This window comes from Lepisosteus platostomus, chromosome 5, assembly GCF_059453375.1.
Source record: "Lepisosteus platostomus isolate fLepPlt1 chromosome 5, fLepPlt1.hap1, whole genome shotgun sequence".
NCBI classification, from domain to species: domain Eukaryota; kingdom Metazoa; phylum Chordata; class Actinopteri; order Semionotiformes; family Lepisosteidae; genus Lepisosteus; species Lepisosteus platostomus.
The window spans coordinates 5,475,284-5,491,123 of NC_142615.1; the positions used below are offsets into that span (position 1 = coordinate 5,475,284).

The 15,840-nt window shown below is 48.3% G+C and overlaps 2 protein-coding genes and 2 long non-coding RNA genes across 8 annotated transcripts in view; 3 read left to right on the forward strand and 1 right to left on the reverse strand.

Moving 5' to 3' along the window:
- The window catches only part of LOC148662637 (uncharacterized), a 186,980-nt gene extending 181,169 nt beyond the window's left edge, over positions 1-5,811 (forward strand). For 4 of the 5 annotated variants that reach the window (XM_088632211.1, XM_088632212.1, XM_088632210.1 and 1 more), the window contains one exon: positions 133-5,811. In XM_088632211.1, coding sequence (XP_088488337.1) covers positions 225-2,138 — 1,914 coding nt within the window. In that variant the 5' untranslated portion in view covers positions 133-224 and the 3' untranslated portion in view covers positions 2,139-5,811. The remainder of the gene's footprint in view (positions 1-132) is intronic. The other variant, XR_015936832.1, reaches the window with a different exon arrangement.
- Positions 1-5,811, forward strand: part of LOC148662646 (uncharacterized) — a 40,071-nt gene extending 34,260 nt beyond the window's left edge. Inside the window, exon 3 of the long non-coding RNA XR_015936872.1 lies at positions 5,432-5,811. This is a non-coding gene — a long non-coding RNA (uncharacterized LOC148662646). The remainder of the gene's footprint in view (positions 1-5,431) is intronic.
- Positions 1-15,840, forward strand: part of LOC148662626 (uncharacterized) — a 783,119-nt gene that overhangs the window by 471,480 nt on the left and 295,799 nt on the right. The gene's annotated exons all lie outside the window — the stretch shown is intronic.
- LOC148662648 (uncharacterized) lies at positions 12,520-14,222 on the reverse strand. The gene is made up of 2 exons (XR_015936877.1): positions 13,220-14,222; positions 12,520-12,753 (listed from the first exon to the last, which is right to left on the reverse strand). It is a non-coding gene; the product is annotated as an uncharacterized LOC148662648 (long non-coding RNA).

A 15,840-nucleotide genomic window follows, 5' to 3' on the forward strand; every position in this document is an offset into this window, starting at 1 on the left:
TTGAAATATCTGAAGATAAGCATCTGTTGCCCATTGCTGAAAGTGATCTTTGTTTCTTTAATATATACTGTACATTTTGTTTTTCTGTGTTTTTTGTTTTACCCACTTTTTTCTCTTGTCCTGTATTTGCAGGGTCAGAGGTCAGCGCCCTCCCTGACGCTGGGGACAGGGCTCCTCTTGAACAGCAGCCCAGCGAGGAGGAGGAGGAGGGGGGCTCCCGTCTGATGCAGGATACAGAGCTTGCTGCCGCACACGGGAAAGAGACACTCAGTGAGCAGCAGCACACAGAGAGCAGACAGAGGGTGGAGGATCTGGACTCTGTGCCCGTGATGAAGACAGAGCCTGAGACAGAGACACCTGGGCTCTTAGTATCTGATGACTTTACAGAGAAGATGAATAAGCTTAAAACATTTAACACTGGAGAAGGTTTGAAGGAAATGCGATCTGGGTCTGTTCTCGGGTGCAAAGAAGAAGAAGAGGATGCTTTTAGCCTTCTGAAGCTGGAGGAGAAGCTTCACGCCGATGAAGAGGATACGGCCCGCGTTCCCCGCCCAAAGCCGGATCGCTGCTGGGAGCATTCTGGGAAACCACCGCGGGGACAGAAGACGACGAAGAATCCGTCCAGGCCCTGCCGGGAGGGAGTGGACGCGCCGTCGTCGTCGCAGCCCGGGGCACCAGAGCAGCGTCGCGGTCGGTCTGGCACCCCAGAACCCCGACAGCGCCTCGCCGCGGGAGAGAGACCGCTCAGCTGCAGTCAGTGTGGGAAAAGTTTTAGCACGCCGAGCAGCCTGAAGAGACACCAGCGCACTCACACGGGAGAGAGGCCCTACAGCTGCGCTCAGTGTGGCAGGAGTTTTAGTTGGTCGGGCGACTTGAAAGCCCACCAGCGCGTCCACACGGGCGAGAGACCGTATTGCTGCGCCCAGTGCGGCAGGAGTTTCAACCAGCTCGGCACCTTGAAGACCCACCAGCGCCTCCACACGGGAGAGAGGCCGTTCAGCTGCGCGCAGTGCGGGGAGAGTTTCCGAGTCTCCAAAGCCCTGAGGGCCCACCAGCGCCTCCACACGGGCGAGAGGCCGTTCGTCTGCGCTCAGTGCGGGAAGGGCTTCAACCAGCTCGGCACCCTGAAGACCCACCAGCGCATCCACACGGGAGAGAGGCCGTTCACCTGCGCGCACTGCGGGAAGAGCTTCAGCCACGTCAGCAACTTCCGCAGCCACCAGTTCGTGCACGCCGCGGAGAAGCCGTTCAGCTGCAGCCAGTGCGGGAAGAGCTTCGCTCTCCCGAGCGTCCTGCGCGTCCACCAGCGCACCCACGCGGCGGAGCGGCCCTTCGGCTGCCCGCAGTGCGGGAAGGGCTTCGGACAGCGGCGGTACCTCCAGACACACCTGCGCGTGCACGGGGGGGAGAAGCCGTTCGTCTGCGGCCACTGCGGGAAGGGGTTCCGCAAGTCCTGCCACCTGACCACCCACCAGCGCGTGCACACGGGGGAGCGGCCCTTCTGCTGCGATCAGTGCGGGAGGAGCTTCGGCGACCCGAGCGCCCTGCGGGTCCACCGGCGCATCCACACGGGAGAGAAGCCGTTCAGCTGCGGTCAGTGTGGCCGGTGTTTCAGTCGCTTAGACAGCTTAAAAACCCACCAGCTTACCCACACGGGGGAGAAGCCGTTCAGCTGCACTCAGTGCGGGAAGAGCTTCAGTGACCCGGGCAACCTGAAGAAGCACCAGCGCGTGCACACGGGGGAGAAACCGTTCGCCTGCGCCCAGTGCGGCAAGGGCTTCGGCGTCCTGGGCAACCTGCAGAAGCACCAGCGCGTGCACACGGGGGAGAAGCCCTTCAGCTGCGGCCAGTGCGGCAAGCGGTTCGGCCACGCCTGGCACCTGAAGAGCCACCAGCTCGTCCACGCCGCCGGCGGCGCCGCCGCCGCCGCCAGGCCGTTCCGCTGCAGTCGCTGCGGGAGGGGCTTCGCCCGGGCCGACCGCCTGCGGACCCACGCCTTCGTCCACACGGGAGAGAGGCCGTTCGGCTGCCGGCTGTGCGGGAAGGGTTTCGGCGCCCCCAGCAGTCTGCGGAGGCACCTGCGCGCTCACCCGGGCGGGGGGGTTGCGGCTTCAGCCTCGGCGCCGGGGGGGAGTTGAGTGGCGCGCGGCGGGGGTCTTTGATCCGGGGAAGGTGTTTCCGCGACGAGCGAACGCCATCACTGTCCTGCGGGGGTGGCTCAGCTGTAATCATGGTATGAAAGATTTGAAATGAAACCCATCCAGGAGAGAAGCTGTTCAACTGTCAACGTAGGGAGAGTTCTCAAAGAAAGCCCCGGTTGAATTCTTCCTGACCCTGCTTTTCCACTTTTCCACTTTTTCTGTATGTGTAACGGCCTTTTTTTTTTGGCCTAACAGCCCGAAATCAACACTCGTTCGCTTTTCATTTATTTTACCTTGCGTTTACCCGGCTGTGATCATGACACGAAAGATTTGAAGTGAAATCCATCCAGGAGAGAAGCTGTTCAACTGTTAATGTAGGGAGAGTTCTCAAAGAAAGCCCCGGTTGAATTCTTCCTGACCCTGCTTTTCCACTTTTCCTGTATGTGTGACGCCCCTTTCCGAAGTAACGGCCCGAAATCAACACTCGTTAACTTTTCACCTTCGTTTACCCATTGTCACCGACGGCATCCAGGTGAAAACAGCCGCTCAAGCATTGTGAAAATCAATTACAGTCGAAAACCTAGAAAACACGGGTTGGATAGGTGGCGATACTTGCTTGACAACCAGAATTCTGTTTTAATGCGTCTAAAGCCAATGTTTCACACCTAGACTTGACGACAGTGGCGCATTTCTCCTAAAAGAAACCTTTCACCTGAGAGATTTTTAGTTGCATTGAGCTCAAGGCTCTGACCAGGCCAGTCGAGGACATTAAACCATTCCTGTTCTTTTGCAGCCCCCCTCGTGCTGTTTCAGTGTGCTTTAGGTCACTGTCACACCGAAAGCTTACCCTCTGTCCCACTTTCAGCCTTCTTGCAGACAGCAACGGGTTTTTCAAGCGTCTTCCGCAGTATTCTCTGTTCATTTCCCCTGACCAGTGCCCCAGTCGTGCCCCAGTCGTGCCCCAGTCGTGCCCCAGTCGTGCCCCAGTCGTGCCCCAGTCGTGCCCCAGTCGTGCCCCAGTCGTGCCCCAGTCGTGCCCCAGTCGTGCCCCAGTCGTGCCCCAGTCGTGCCCCAGTCGTGCCCATGAGAAACATCGCAGTACAATGATGCTGCCACCACATACGAATGTGATTCTGTGGGTGATGTGATGTTGGGTTTGGGCCTGTAGCAGCCATGCTGTGGATTCCCAGTGACCCTCTCTTTGGTCTTACCCTACTGAGTCACCTAGTGACTCTTGCATGCTTAGAACGTAGCGGAGATGAACTTTTTAGTTAGTTACTCTTTTAGCGTTAGTGTAGAGCAGCATTTCCCAGGATACACAGAGACCAGTGCTTCACTAGATGGATATCCAGCCCTGGAGCCTGGATATCTAGCAGAGAGACACGGGCCCATCTGGACAGTGGTCTTAATCGCAGGTCGCATGACCAACCAGTCAGGAACCCAGAAACCCTCCGCCCTGGTAGGTGATGCTCAGACGTTCTGAAAAAGTGATTACCAATGAAGACCTAGACAAAGAGGTTCTGATGAGTGGTGGGGAAACTTCAAGGTTTTTCTGTCCATCCACCACCCCAGGTCCACAGAGCTACATTTTTTTTTCTCGTAACTGATACAAAGTTCAAAGGGTCAGAGGATATACTCCGGATATGGAACATTTCTGCTGAATGTTAGATCAGAGTTGAGGACGACGTACCGGGCAGTGTATGTTAAAAATAATTCAGGTCAGGGATCCAACATGTCCAAAGCATAGTTTTACTGCAGTAGTGTGCGTATTGGACAGTCTGTCCAAAATTCAGCAGCCAGAATCCTGACCAGGTCTAGTGCAAGTCATCACATTACTCCTATCCTGGAGTCCCTGCACTGGCTTCCGGTCAGATTCCGAGTGGACTTTTAAAATCCTCCTGCTCACCTATAGGGCTCTGCATGGCTTGGCACCTCAGTACCTGTCTGAGCTATCATCGCCCTACTCCCCACCTCGCAACCTTCACTCCTCTAGTTCTGCCCTCCTTACTGTCCCCCCCAAGCCCGTCTACACTCTAGGGGCGACAGGGCCTTCTCCTGTTGTGCCCCCCAAGCTCTGGAACTCTCTGCCCAAGGATATCAGAGAGGCACCTTCTCTAAACTCCTGCCAATCCAGACTCCAAACCCTCTTCTTCAGAAGAGCCTTTACTGAACTGGTTCTGTTCTTCACCCCTCTGCTTCTCTTAGTACCACCCTCCACACTCTCCTCTGTGTGTTGTCATTGTGTTTTATCGGGTGTATTCTCCTTATTTATCATTGTTGTCATCCTGTAAAGCGCTTTGAGGAGCCACCTTTAGAGGCGCTATATAAAATCAAGTTGATTATTATTCTCTACAGCTATGGTATATGATCCGCAGTAACAGTCTACTGTAATCTCATTTGTTTTGAAATTTAAATATAGACGTTTCAAAGAATTATAACAAGGTGTGAAGATCGTTTGTCTGCACTGCTTTTTCCCCATTCGGGATTTTTCTTAGATCCGTTTTGCTGTGACCCTAAACACTGCCATCCGTTTCACAGTGAATCTCCATCCCTGTCAGTTCGCCCGGTACTGTCCCAGTCTCTGCCCTGCTCACTGCCTTCCTTCCCCAGCAATTTGATAATACCGAATCGGCATCCCGACCAGTTCAGGTCTGTAGTCTGTGATTGAGATTAATATGTGTTTCATATGAGGTTTCTATACAATATACGAAATTGTTTAAAAATCGTAACCAGTAAGAACAGCTGACCCCCCATGAAGCCGTTATTAATAATTGCTTACACTTATATAGCGCTTTTCTGGACACTCCACTCAAAGCGCTTTACAGGTCATGGGGAATCCCACTACCGCCACCAGTGTGCAGCCCCACCTGGATGATGCGACGGCAGCCATAGTGCACAAGAACGCTCCCTACACACCAGCTCTCAGTGGGGGAGGAGAGCAGAGTAATGAAGCCAGTTCAGAGAGGGGGGTTATTAGGAGGCCATGATTGGTAAAGGCCAATGGGAAATTTGGCCAGGACACTGGGGTTACACACCTACTCTTTTCGAGAAACACCCTGGGATTTTTAATGACCACAGAGAGTCAGGACCTCGGTTTTACTTCTCATCCGAAGGACGGCGCCCGTTTACAGTCTAGTGTCCCCCGTCACTATACTGGGGCATCAGGACCCACACAGACCGCAGGGTGAGAGCGCCCCCTGCTGGCCCCACTCACGCCTCTTCCAGCAGCAGCCTTAGTTTTTCCCAGGAGGTCTCCCCTCCAGGTACTGACCAGGCTCCCACCTGCTGAGCTCCAGTGGGGGGGCTGCCAGTTGTGAGTTGCAGGGTGATCTGGCTGCTGTGAATAGTGACAGAGTTTAAGTCTTGACCTGTGTGTGTTTTCCTCACACGTCAGTGATGCTTGAAGTGTAAAAATTCACGCCACCAGTTTGAAGTGTTTTCTTAATGTCCCAACATACTTTTTCGGTGTTGTTTCTAACGAATTATTTTCGCGTTTCCTGCCGTTACAATTTTTTTCTGTTCTGTTTTTCTCTCTTAGTTTGTTTTTATGGAGTCTTTGTGGAGTGTCTTGTGCTATAAAAGATTTAAAGAGTGCTTTTTAAAAAACAAAATGATTTTCCCGACTGCATCAGATTGTGTTTTGATTTTAAATAAAGGATTAATAAATGAAGGTTAAATCATATGTTCTTTTTTCTTTTGTCTGAGATGCATTGAGACAACAGTGATGGTATTATGAGATGCGTTTGTGTAATTTCACAATAATATTGCAGTATAATGGGATAATAGTGTCATTTCACGACAATTTTGTTGTATAATGGGATAATAGTGTCGTTTCACGACAATATTGCTGTATAATGGGATAATTGTGACGTTTCACGACAATATTGCTGTATAATGGGATAATTGTGACGTTTCACAATGATGGCTTAGCATAATAAGATAATAGTGATATGTAACATTAGTATTACATTATCATTGGAATATTGATTTTTGATTTGTTTCCTCTCTCGGTTTTCTTTGTCAAGTTTCATGGAGAGATACACATATAAACTCGGAAAATAGCTCGCCGCCTTCTCCCAGGAAATGTCAGGTAAGGAATTGTCTCCTGTTCTTGGTGTAAAGTTTAATATATAGTTAAACATATAGTTTCATATAGTTTACTCTTGCATCCTAGTTTGTGTGTCAAACCGGGTTGGTTTTGTCACTATTCAGAGTGTTGATTGCTGGTATAAAAGTCACTTTGCAATGGTGTGTATTCCGGACTAGTTCAGTCTTTCAGCCTGTCCGTGCAGGACATTCTTTTAAGTCCTAGAATCTAGTTTTCATGAGAAACCTTATCAGAGACCCTCTGGAAATCTACATACAGTGGATAGCAAATGTCTACACACCCTTATTAAAATTTCAGTTTTTGTGGATGGTAAACGCTGAAGACAAATCAAGTCGCACCCCTCTTCACCATTAAGAAGATGTTGCTCAAAGGACTGCTGGAAGAGGGGTGAGTGGGGCCAGCAGGGGGCGCTCTCACCCTGCGGTCTGGGTGGGTCCTGATGCCCCAGTATAGTGACGGGGGACACTAGACTGTAAACAGGCGGCGTGCTTCGGATGAGACGTCAAACCGAGGTCCTGACTCTCTGTGGTCATTAAAAATCCCAGGGCGTTTCTCGAAAAGAGTACGGGTGTAACCCCAGTGTCCTGGCCAAATTTCCCATCGGCCCTTACCAATCATGGCCTCCTAATAACCCCCCTCTCTGAACTGGCTTCATCCCTCTGCTCTCCTCCCCACTGAGAGCTGCTGTGTGGGGAGCGTTCTGGCGCACTATGGCTGCCGTCGCATCATCCAGGTGGGGGCTGCACATTGGTGGCAGCAGTGGGATTCCCCCTGACCTGTCCAGCGCTTTGAACGGGAGTGTCCAGAAATGATTATTATCTTGTAACCAGCCATGTTTCACTGAAAAGCGAATGGGTCGTTTTTAGGGAAAATAATTCGAATTAAAAAAATGAATACAAATGCCTTGGTCGCACAAGTGTGCGCACACGTGTGGGGGGGGGGGGTTTGTAACCGTGTTCATTTTTAACCGATCACATTCCAAATCACGTACTACAAAATCACTTAAATATTGTGGGTAAGTGTGGTTTCAGCTAACCTGCCAGTAGAGTTCACTTCTCTATACGATCATTAGTTCATCAAATTGTCTAACTGGCAGAGGGTGAGAGGCCCATTCTCACTTGGACGTCAGTCTAGGTGTGTTCTATAAGTGGTTCCACAGTGACAGCTGGAGTGCACTAGTGTGGGCACGTTAGTGTACTAAAGTTCACGAACGTTTCTTGACTTCGGTGTAACTACTCAACCTTGCATGGAAAATGTGCTTTTTGGTTCACATTAACCACACGGGCACAAACTTGATTGGAGTTATAATCCGCTCTTCAAAGAGATATAATAGACATCGCTGGCCATTCATAAAGGACTGACTCTCCTTACAAACTCTCTCAAGAGAAAATCAAACAACCAGCGACCCGACTTTGGATTCAAGCAGAAATCCTTTGAAAACCATTGAAGAGCCCCAGGTCGGTTTGCGTTAGGGGTTCCTAAACGTGGGGGAGAGAGTGTGAGGGACCTGTGCCGCAAGCAGATACTGATAAGAAAGCTGTCGAGACAGCGGGGGTTTTCTCTTCCGTACAGCGCATTAAAACAACATGACTCAACAGAAAACCGAATCGGCGCACTGTTTTAGACAAAGGTTTGAAGATACTAGGACATTCTACTAAACGGAGAACAGAACCTCAAGGGCGGGGTCCTGTGCTTTCTCCTTTCATAAATCCATATCACCCTGCAACTCACCACTGGCAGCCCCCCCCCCCCCCCCCCCACTGGAGCTCAGCAGGTGTGAGCCTGGTCAGTACCTGGAGGGGAGACTCCTGGGAAAAAACTAAAGTTGCTGCTGGGAGAGGTGTTAGTGGGGCCAGCAGGGGGCGCTCTCACCCTGCGGTCCGTGTGGGTCCTGATGCCCCAGTATAGTGACGGGGGACACTAGACTGTAAACAGGCGCCGTCCTTCGGATGAGACGTAAAACCGAGGTCCTGACTCTCTGAGGTCATTAACAATCCCGGGGCGTTTCTGGAAAAGAGTAGGGGTGTAACCCCGGCGTCCTGGCCACATTTCCCATGGCCCCTTACCAATCATGGCCTCCTAATAACCCCCCCTCTCTGAACTGGCTTCATCACTCTGCTCTCCTCCCCACTGAGAGCTGCTGTGTGGGGAGCGTTCTGGCGCACTATGGCTGCCGTCGCATCATCCAGGTGGGGGCTGCACATTGGTGGCAGCAGTGGGATTCCCCCTGACCTGTCCAGCGCTTTGAACGGGAGTGTCCAGAAATGATTATTATCTTGTAACCAGCCATGTTTCACTGAAAAGCGAATGGGTCGTTTTTAGGAAAAATAATTCGAATTAAAAAAATGAATACAAATGCCTTGGTCGCACAAGTGTGCGCACACGTGTGGGGGGGGGGGGGGGTTTGTAACCGTGTTCATTTTTAACCGATCACATTCCAAATCACGTACTACAAAATCACTTAAATATTGTGGGTAAGTGTGGTTTCAGCTAACCTGCCAGTAGAGTTCACTTCTCTATACGATCATTAGTTCATCAAATTGTCTAACTGGCAGAGGGTGAGAGGCCCATTCTCACTTGGACGTCAGTCTAGGTGTGTTCTATAAGTGGTTCCACAGTGACAGCTGGAGTGCACTAGTGTGGGCACGTTAGTGTACTAAAGTTCACGAACGTTTCTTGACTTCGGTGTAACTACTCAACCTTGCATGGAAAATGTGCTTTTTGGTTCACATTAACCACACGGGCACAAACTTGATTGGAGTTATAATCCGCTCTTCAAAGAGATATAATAGACATCGCTGGCCATTCATAAAGGACTGACTCTCCTTACAAACTCTCTCAAGAGAAAATCAAACAACCAGCGACCCGACTTTGGATTCAAGCAGAAATCCTTTGAAAACCATTGAAAAGCCCCAGGTCGGTTTGCGTTAGGGGTTCCTAAACGTGGGGGAGAGAGTGTGAGGGACCTGTGCCGCAAGCAGATACTGATAAGAAAGCTGTCGAGACAGCGGGGGTTTTCTCTTCCGTACAGCGCATTAAAACAACATGACTCAACAGAAAACCGAATCGGCGCACTGTTTTAGACAAAGGTTTGAAGATGCTAGGACATTCTACTAAACGGAGAACAGAACCTCAAGGGCGGGGTCCTGTGCTTTCTCCTTTCATAAATCCATATCACCCTGCAACTCACCACTGGCAGCCCCCCCCACTGGAGCTCAGCAGGTGTGAGCCTGGTCAGTACCTGGAGGGGAGACCTCCTGGGAAAAACTAAGGTTGCTGCTGGAAGAGGTGTGAGTGGGGCCAGCAGGGGGCGCTCTCACCCTGCGGTCTGTGTGGGTCCTAATGCCCCAGTATAGTGAGGGGGACACTAGACTGTAAACAGGCGCCGTCCTTCGGATGAGACGTCAAACCGAGGTCCTGACTCTCTGTGGTCATTAAAAATCCCAGGGCGTCTCTCCAAAAGAGTAGGGGTGTAACCCCGGCGTCCTGGCCAAATTTCCCATGGGCCCTTGGCAATCATGGCCTCCTAATAACCCCCCTCTCTGAACTGGCTTCATCCCTCTGCTCTCCTCCCCACTGAGAGCTGCTGTGTGGGGAGCGTACTGGCGCACTATGGCTGCCGTCGCATCATCCAGGTGGGGCTGCACATTGGTGGCGGTAGTGGGATTCCCCCTGACCTGTCCAGCGCTTTGAGTGGAGGGTCCAGAAAAGCGCTATATAAGTGTAAGCAATTATTATTATTATTAAGGGTTAATAAAGTGATGTGGATGATAAGTGGTATTTGTAATACCGCTTTGTTATTCGCGATTCTAATTACAATATACAGTACCTTGCGAAAGTATTCGGCCCCCTTGAACTTTTCAACCTTTTGCCACATTTCAGGCTTCAAACATAAAGATATAAATTTTTTATTTTATGTGAAGAATAACCAACAAGTGGGACACAATTGTGAAGTGAAACGAAATCTATTGGATTTTTGAAACTTTTTTAACTAATAAAAAAATGAAAAGTGGGGCGTGCAAAATTATTCGGCCCCTTTACTTTCAGTGCAGCAAACTCACTCCAGAAGTTCAGCGAGGATCTCTGAATGATCCAATGTTGTCCTAAATGACTGATGGTGATAAATAGAATCCACCTGTGTGTAATCAAGTCTCTGTATAAATGCACCTGCTCTGTGATAGTCTCAAGGTTCTGTTGAAAGCGCAGAGAGCATCATGAAGACCAAGGAACACACCAGGCAGGTCCGTAATACTGTTGTGGAGAAGTTTAAAGCCGGATTTGGATACAAAAAGATTTCCCAAGCTTCAAACATCCCAAGGAGCACTGTGCAAGCGATCATCTTGAAATGGAAGGAGTATCAGACCACTGCAAATCTACCAAGACCTGCCCGTCCCTCTAAACTTTCAGCTCAGACAAGGAGAAGACTGATCAGAGATTTTTTATTAGTTAAAAAAGTTTCAAAAATCCAATAGATTTCGTTCCACTTCACAATTGTGTCCCACTTGTTGGTGATTCTTCACATAAAATAAATTTATATCTTTATGTTTGAAGCCTGAAATGTGGCAAAAGGTTGAAAAGTTCAAGGGGGCCGAATACTTTCGCAAGGCACTGTATACAACTTTGTTTTAAGGCTTGAGGCATCTGTTCCACTGCCCCACTGAATTCGTATTCCCGTTCGCTAATTCACTATTAATATCACTAAGTGTTGAATATGTTGTGATGTATAAAAAAACACATTCAAATATAATATTGACTATTTTTTTTTGTTTAAATGGAGACTTTGTTAGAGGAAAAACCTGTGCCTAAGCAGGTATTGAACTCAGGTCAGTGGATCAAACAGCTTACAAATGTTTCAAAAGCAATCGAATCCGTTCAAAATAAAACGTTTACAAAGAAAGTGGACTACGTGATCCTTACAGGTATAGAAATAAATAGTCTTATTTAGATCCTTAAATTAATATCATTATGAATTTCCTTAGAAATGCAATTCCGTATTATAGTCCCTATTTAGCAGATTTTAAAAAGTCCACTTTTTTTTTAACTGGGATAACACTCAGAATAGTCAGAATGTCAAAAAGAACCACAGTAAGTGACCGGGTATAAGACTTTGCTGCAGAAAACGGTCAGGGAGAAAGTGGAATACTGTATTTTTTATTTCAAATACCAGAACCAGCCATATGCAGTTTGTATAATATAGTTATATTCCTACATTAATATCGGTTATGATGTTCAGAGACCTTATGCTCATCTTATTTTCATGCTGAGCTACCAAAACCTCCCTTTAGGTGTACAATTCCACATTAATATTCCATGTTAAGTGGATTTAAACAAGCACAATAAAGAGAAGCAGTCGTTTTAACTAACAGCTAAGGCACAACAAGTGGCACCTGTCAGTCATTTTGGCCAGTTGTTTTGGAAATGAATTTTGTGTGTACTCCAACTAGTCCTTTTGTCTCATCTTAATGCACTCAAACAAAAATCCAAAGTCTTTGTCAATGTGTATGACCTGACCTGTAAAGAGCTGCACACTGGTGGCGGTAGTGGGATCCCCATATTCCATATTATTCCATATTAAGTGGATTTAAACAAGCACAATAAAGAGAAGCAGTCGTTTTAACTAACAGCTAAGGCACCGCAAGTGGCACCTGTCAGTCATTTTGGCCAGTTGTTTTGGAAATGAATTTTGTGTGTACTCCAACACGTCCTTTTGTCTCATCTTAATGCACTCAAACAAAAATCCGAAGTCTTTGTCATTGTGGATTATTTTCGGGAGCGTTTTGTCTTTAAAGTGAAAAACAGTGGGTTGCTGATGAACCTTTCGTCATAGTTTTCATCGACTAAATAATAATAATAATTGCTTCCACTTATATAGCACGTTTCTGGACCCTCCAGTCACCACTCAAAGTGCTTGACAGGTCATGGGGATCCCACTACCGCCACCAGTGTGCAGCTCTTTGCAGGTCATGGGGATCCCACTACCGCCACCAGTGTGCAGCTCTTTGCAGGTCATGGGGATCCCACTACCGCCACCAGTGTGCAGCTCTTTCCCTGTCAAGGGGATCCTAATACCGCCACCAGTGTGCAGTTCTTTCCGGGTCATGGGGATCCCACTCTGCCACCAGTGTGCAGCTCAGGGATGTAACAACTCCCATGATGGGGGGGAAAATGTGGTACAAAAGATTTTGACCTGGCTCAATACTTTTTTTTTATGAAAGAGAACAACATAGTGATTCACACCACACACTGTTTGGAAATAAGCGCATAGCCCAATCGATTGAAAAGAAACATCTTTATTGTGTCCATGATTCCTATGTTGGGGTACAAAAGGAGTCCGCCCCCCCCCCCAAACCACTCCTCACTCAGTCACCTCGGCGCGGTGTCCACACTCGCGTCCAGCTGGGTCTCCAGGAGTTCGATCCCCAGCTCCACCTTCCTCCTCTTCAGCCTGTAGTAGCCCGTCTGCTCCTGCAGCGACACCGCGGAGAGGCTCCTGCTGCCAGTACTCTGAAAATCCATCGGTGAAGACGGCGCCATTAACGACACCATTCCGTCATGAACACACAAAATCCCATCATGCTTCGCCCTCGTCCAGGCCATTCCGATCACTTGGATCTCTCTATGGACCTGATCACTAGGACTTTGTCTCATGAGGTCTAGAGGTCTTTCCTGCCCTGTTATGATGTCCAAAACCTCAGCAGCCAGAATCCTGACCAGATCTAGTGCAATTGATCACATTACTCCTATCCTGGAGTCCCTGCACTGGCTTCCGGTCAAATTCCGTGCGGACTTTAAAATCCTCCTGCTCACCTATAGGGCTCTGCGTGGCTGGGCACCTCAGTACCTTGCTGGGATAGCCCTGCACCCCTATGTGGGAACAACCAGCTGGCAAGTCCACCAACACCGAAGCCTCATGCGATCACACACCATCCAACATGGCTCCCCCTGTACAAGATACCAGGTTGGAACTTACACGGGTGTCAAACTCCTCTGGGTCCAGGATGCCGGCCAGGACTGGGTGACCCTGGATGTGCTCGAGGGCTGCTCCTCTGCGGGGGTGGCGTCCGGAGTCGGGGTCCCCTCCTCCAGTCTGCTCAGACAACGTCGTCTCTGCTCAAATCAGGGCACATTTTCATTCAAGGGATTGTCCAGCAGTTCCGGAGACGACTTTCTCTGGACCCCTGCAGTCCCCAGCTTTAGGTGTTTGGGAACTCCCGTCTCTAAAGATCTAACCCTGTGGTGTGCACACGGACCCGATCGCTCGGCAGCGCCTCTATTTCTTGAGGTGCCTCAAGCGTCGGGGGGGGCGAACTTCTACTGCTGCACCATCAGGAACGTCCCCAGAGAGAGGGGGAGAGAGGAAGAGGGAGAGAGGGAGGGGGAGAGAGGGAGGGAAGAGAGAGAGAGAGGGGCATCACTATACAGGGGCATTACAGCAGGTGTGAGCCTGGTCAGTACCTGGAGGGGAGACTCCTGGGAAAAACTAAGGCTACTGCTGGGAGAGGTGTTAGTGGGGGCCAGCAGGGGGCGCTCTCACCCTGCGGTCCGTGTGGGTCCTAATGCCCCAGTATAGTGACGGGGGACACTGGACTGTAAACGGGCGCCGTCCTTCGGATGAGACGTCAAACCGAGGTCCTGACTCTCTGTGGTCATTAAAAATCCCAGGGCGTCTCTCCAAAAGAGTAGGGGTGTAACCCCGGCGTCCTGGCCAAATTTCCCATGGGCCCTTGGCAATCATGGCCTCCTAATAACCCCCCTCTCTGAACTGGCTTCATCCCTCTGCTCTCCTCCCCACTGAGAGCTGCTGTGTGGGGAGCGTTCTGGCGCACTATGGCTGCCGTCGCATCATCCAGGTGGGGCTGCACATTGGTGGCGGTAGTGGGATTCCCCCTGACCTGTCCAGCGCTTTGAGTGGAGGGTCCAGAAAAGCGCTATATAAGTGTAAGCAATTATTATTATTATTAAGGGTTAATAAAGTGATGTGGATGATAAGTGGTATTTGTAATACCGCTTTGTTATTCGCGATTCTAATTACAATATACAGTACCTTGCGAAAGTATTCGGCCCCCTTGAACTTTTCAACCTTTTGCCACATTTCAGGCTTCAAACATAAAGATATAAATTTTTTATTTTATGTGAAGAATAACCAACAAGTGGGACACAATTGTGAAGTGAAACGAAATCTATTGGATTTTTGAAACTTTTTTAACTAATAAAAAAATGAAAAGTGGGGCGTGCAAAATTATTCGGCCCCTTTACTTTCAGTGCAGCAAACTCACTCCAGAAGTTCAGCGAGGATCTCTGAATGATCCAATGTTGTCCTAAATGACTGATGGTGATAAATAGAATCCACCTGTGTGTAATCAAGTCTCTGTATAAATGCACCTGCTCTGTGATAGTCTCAAGGTTCTGTTGAAAGCGCAGAGAGCATCATGAAGACCAAGGAACACACCAGGCAGGTCCGTAATACTGTTGTGGAGAAGTTTAAAGCCGGATTTGGATACAAAAAGATTTCCCAAGCTTCAAACATCCCAAGGAGCACTGTGCAAGCGATCATCTTGAAATGGAAGGAGTATCAGACCACTGCAAATCTACCAAGACCTGCCCGTCCCTCTAAACTTTCAGCTCAGACAAGGAGAAGACTGATCAGAGATTTTTTATTAGTTAAAAAAGTTTCAAAAATCCAATAGATTTCGTTCCACTTCACAATTGTGTCCCACTTGTTGGTGATTCTTCACATAAAATAAATTTATATCTTTATGTTTGAAGCCTGAAATGTGGCAAAAGGTTGAAAAGTTCAAGGGGGCCGAATACTTTCGCAAGGCACTGTATACAACTTTGTTTTAAGGCTTGAGGCATCTGTTCCACTGCCCCACTGAATTCGTATTCCCGTTCGCTAATTCACTATTAATATCACTAAGTGTTGAATATGTTGTGATGTATAAAAAAACACATTCAAATATAATATTGACTATTTTTTTTTGTTTAAATGGAGACTTTGTTAGAGGAAAAACCTGTGCCTAAGCAGGTATTGAACTCAGGTCAGTGGATCAAACAGCTTACAAATGTTTCAAAAGCAATCGAATCCGTTCAAAATAAAACGTTTACAAAGAAAGTGGACTACGTGATCCTTACAGGTATAGAAATAAATAGTCTTATTTAGATCCTTAAATTAATATCATTATGAATTTCCTTAGAAATGCAATTCCGTATTATAGTCCCTATTTAGCAGATTTTAAAAAGTCCACTTTTTTTTAACTGGGATAACACTCAGAATAGTCAGAATGTCAAAAAGAACCACAGTAAGTGACCGGGTATAAGACTTTGCTGCAGAAAACGGTCAGGGAGAAAGTGGAATACTGTATTTTTTATTTCAAATACCAGAACCAGCCATATGCAGTTTGTATAATATAGTTATATTCCTACATTAATATCGGTTATGATGTTCAGAGACCTTATGCTCATCTTATTTTCATGCTGAGCTACCAAAACCTCCCTTTAGGTGTACAATTCCACATTAATATTCCATGTTAAGTGGATTTAAACAAGCACAATAAAGAGAAGCAGTCGTTTTAACTAACAGCTAAGGCACAA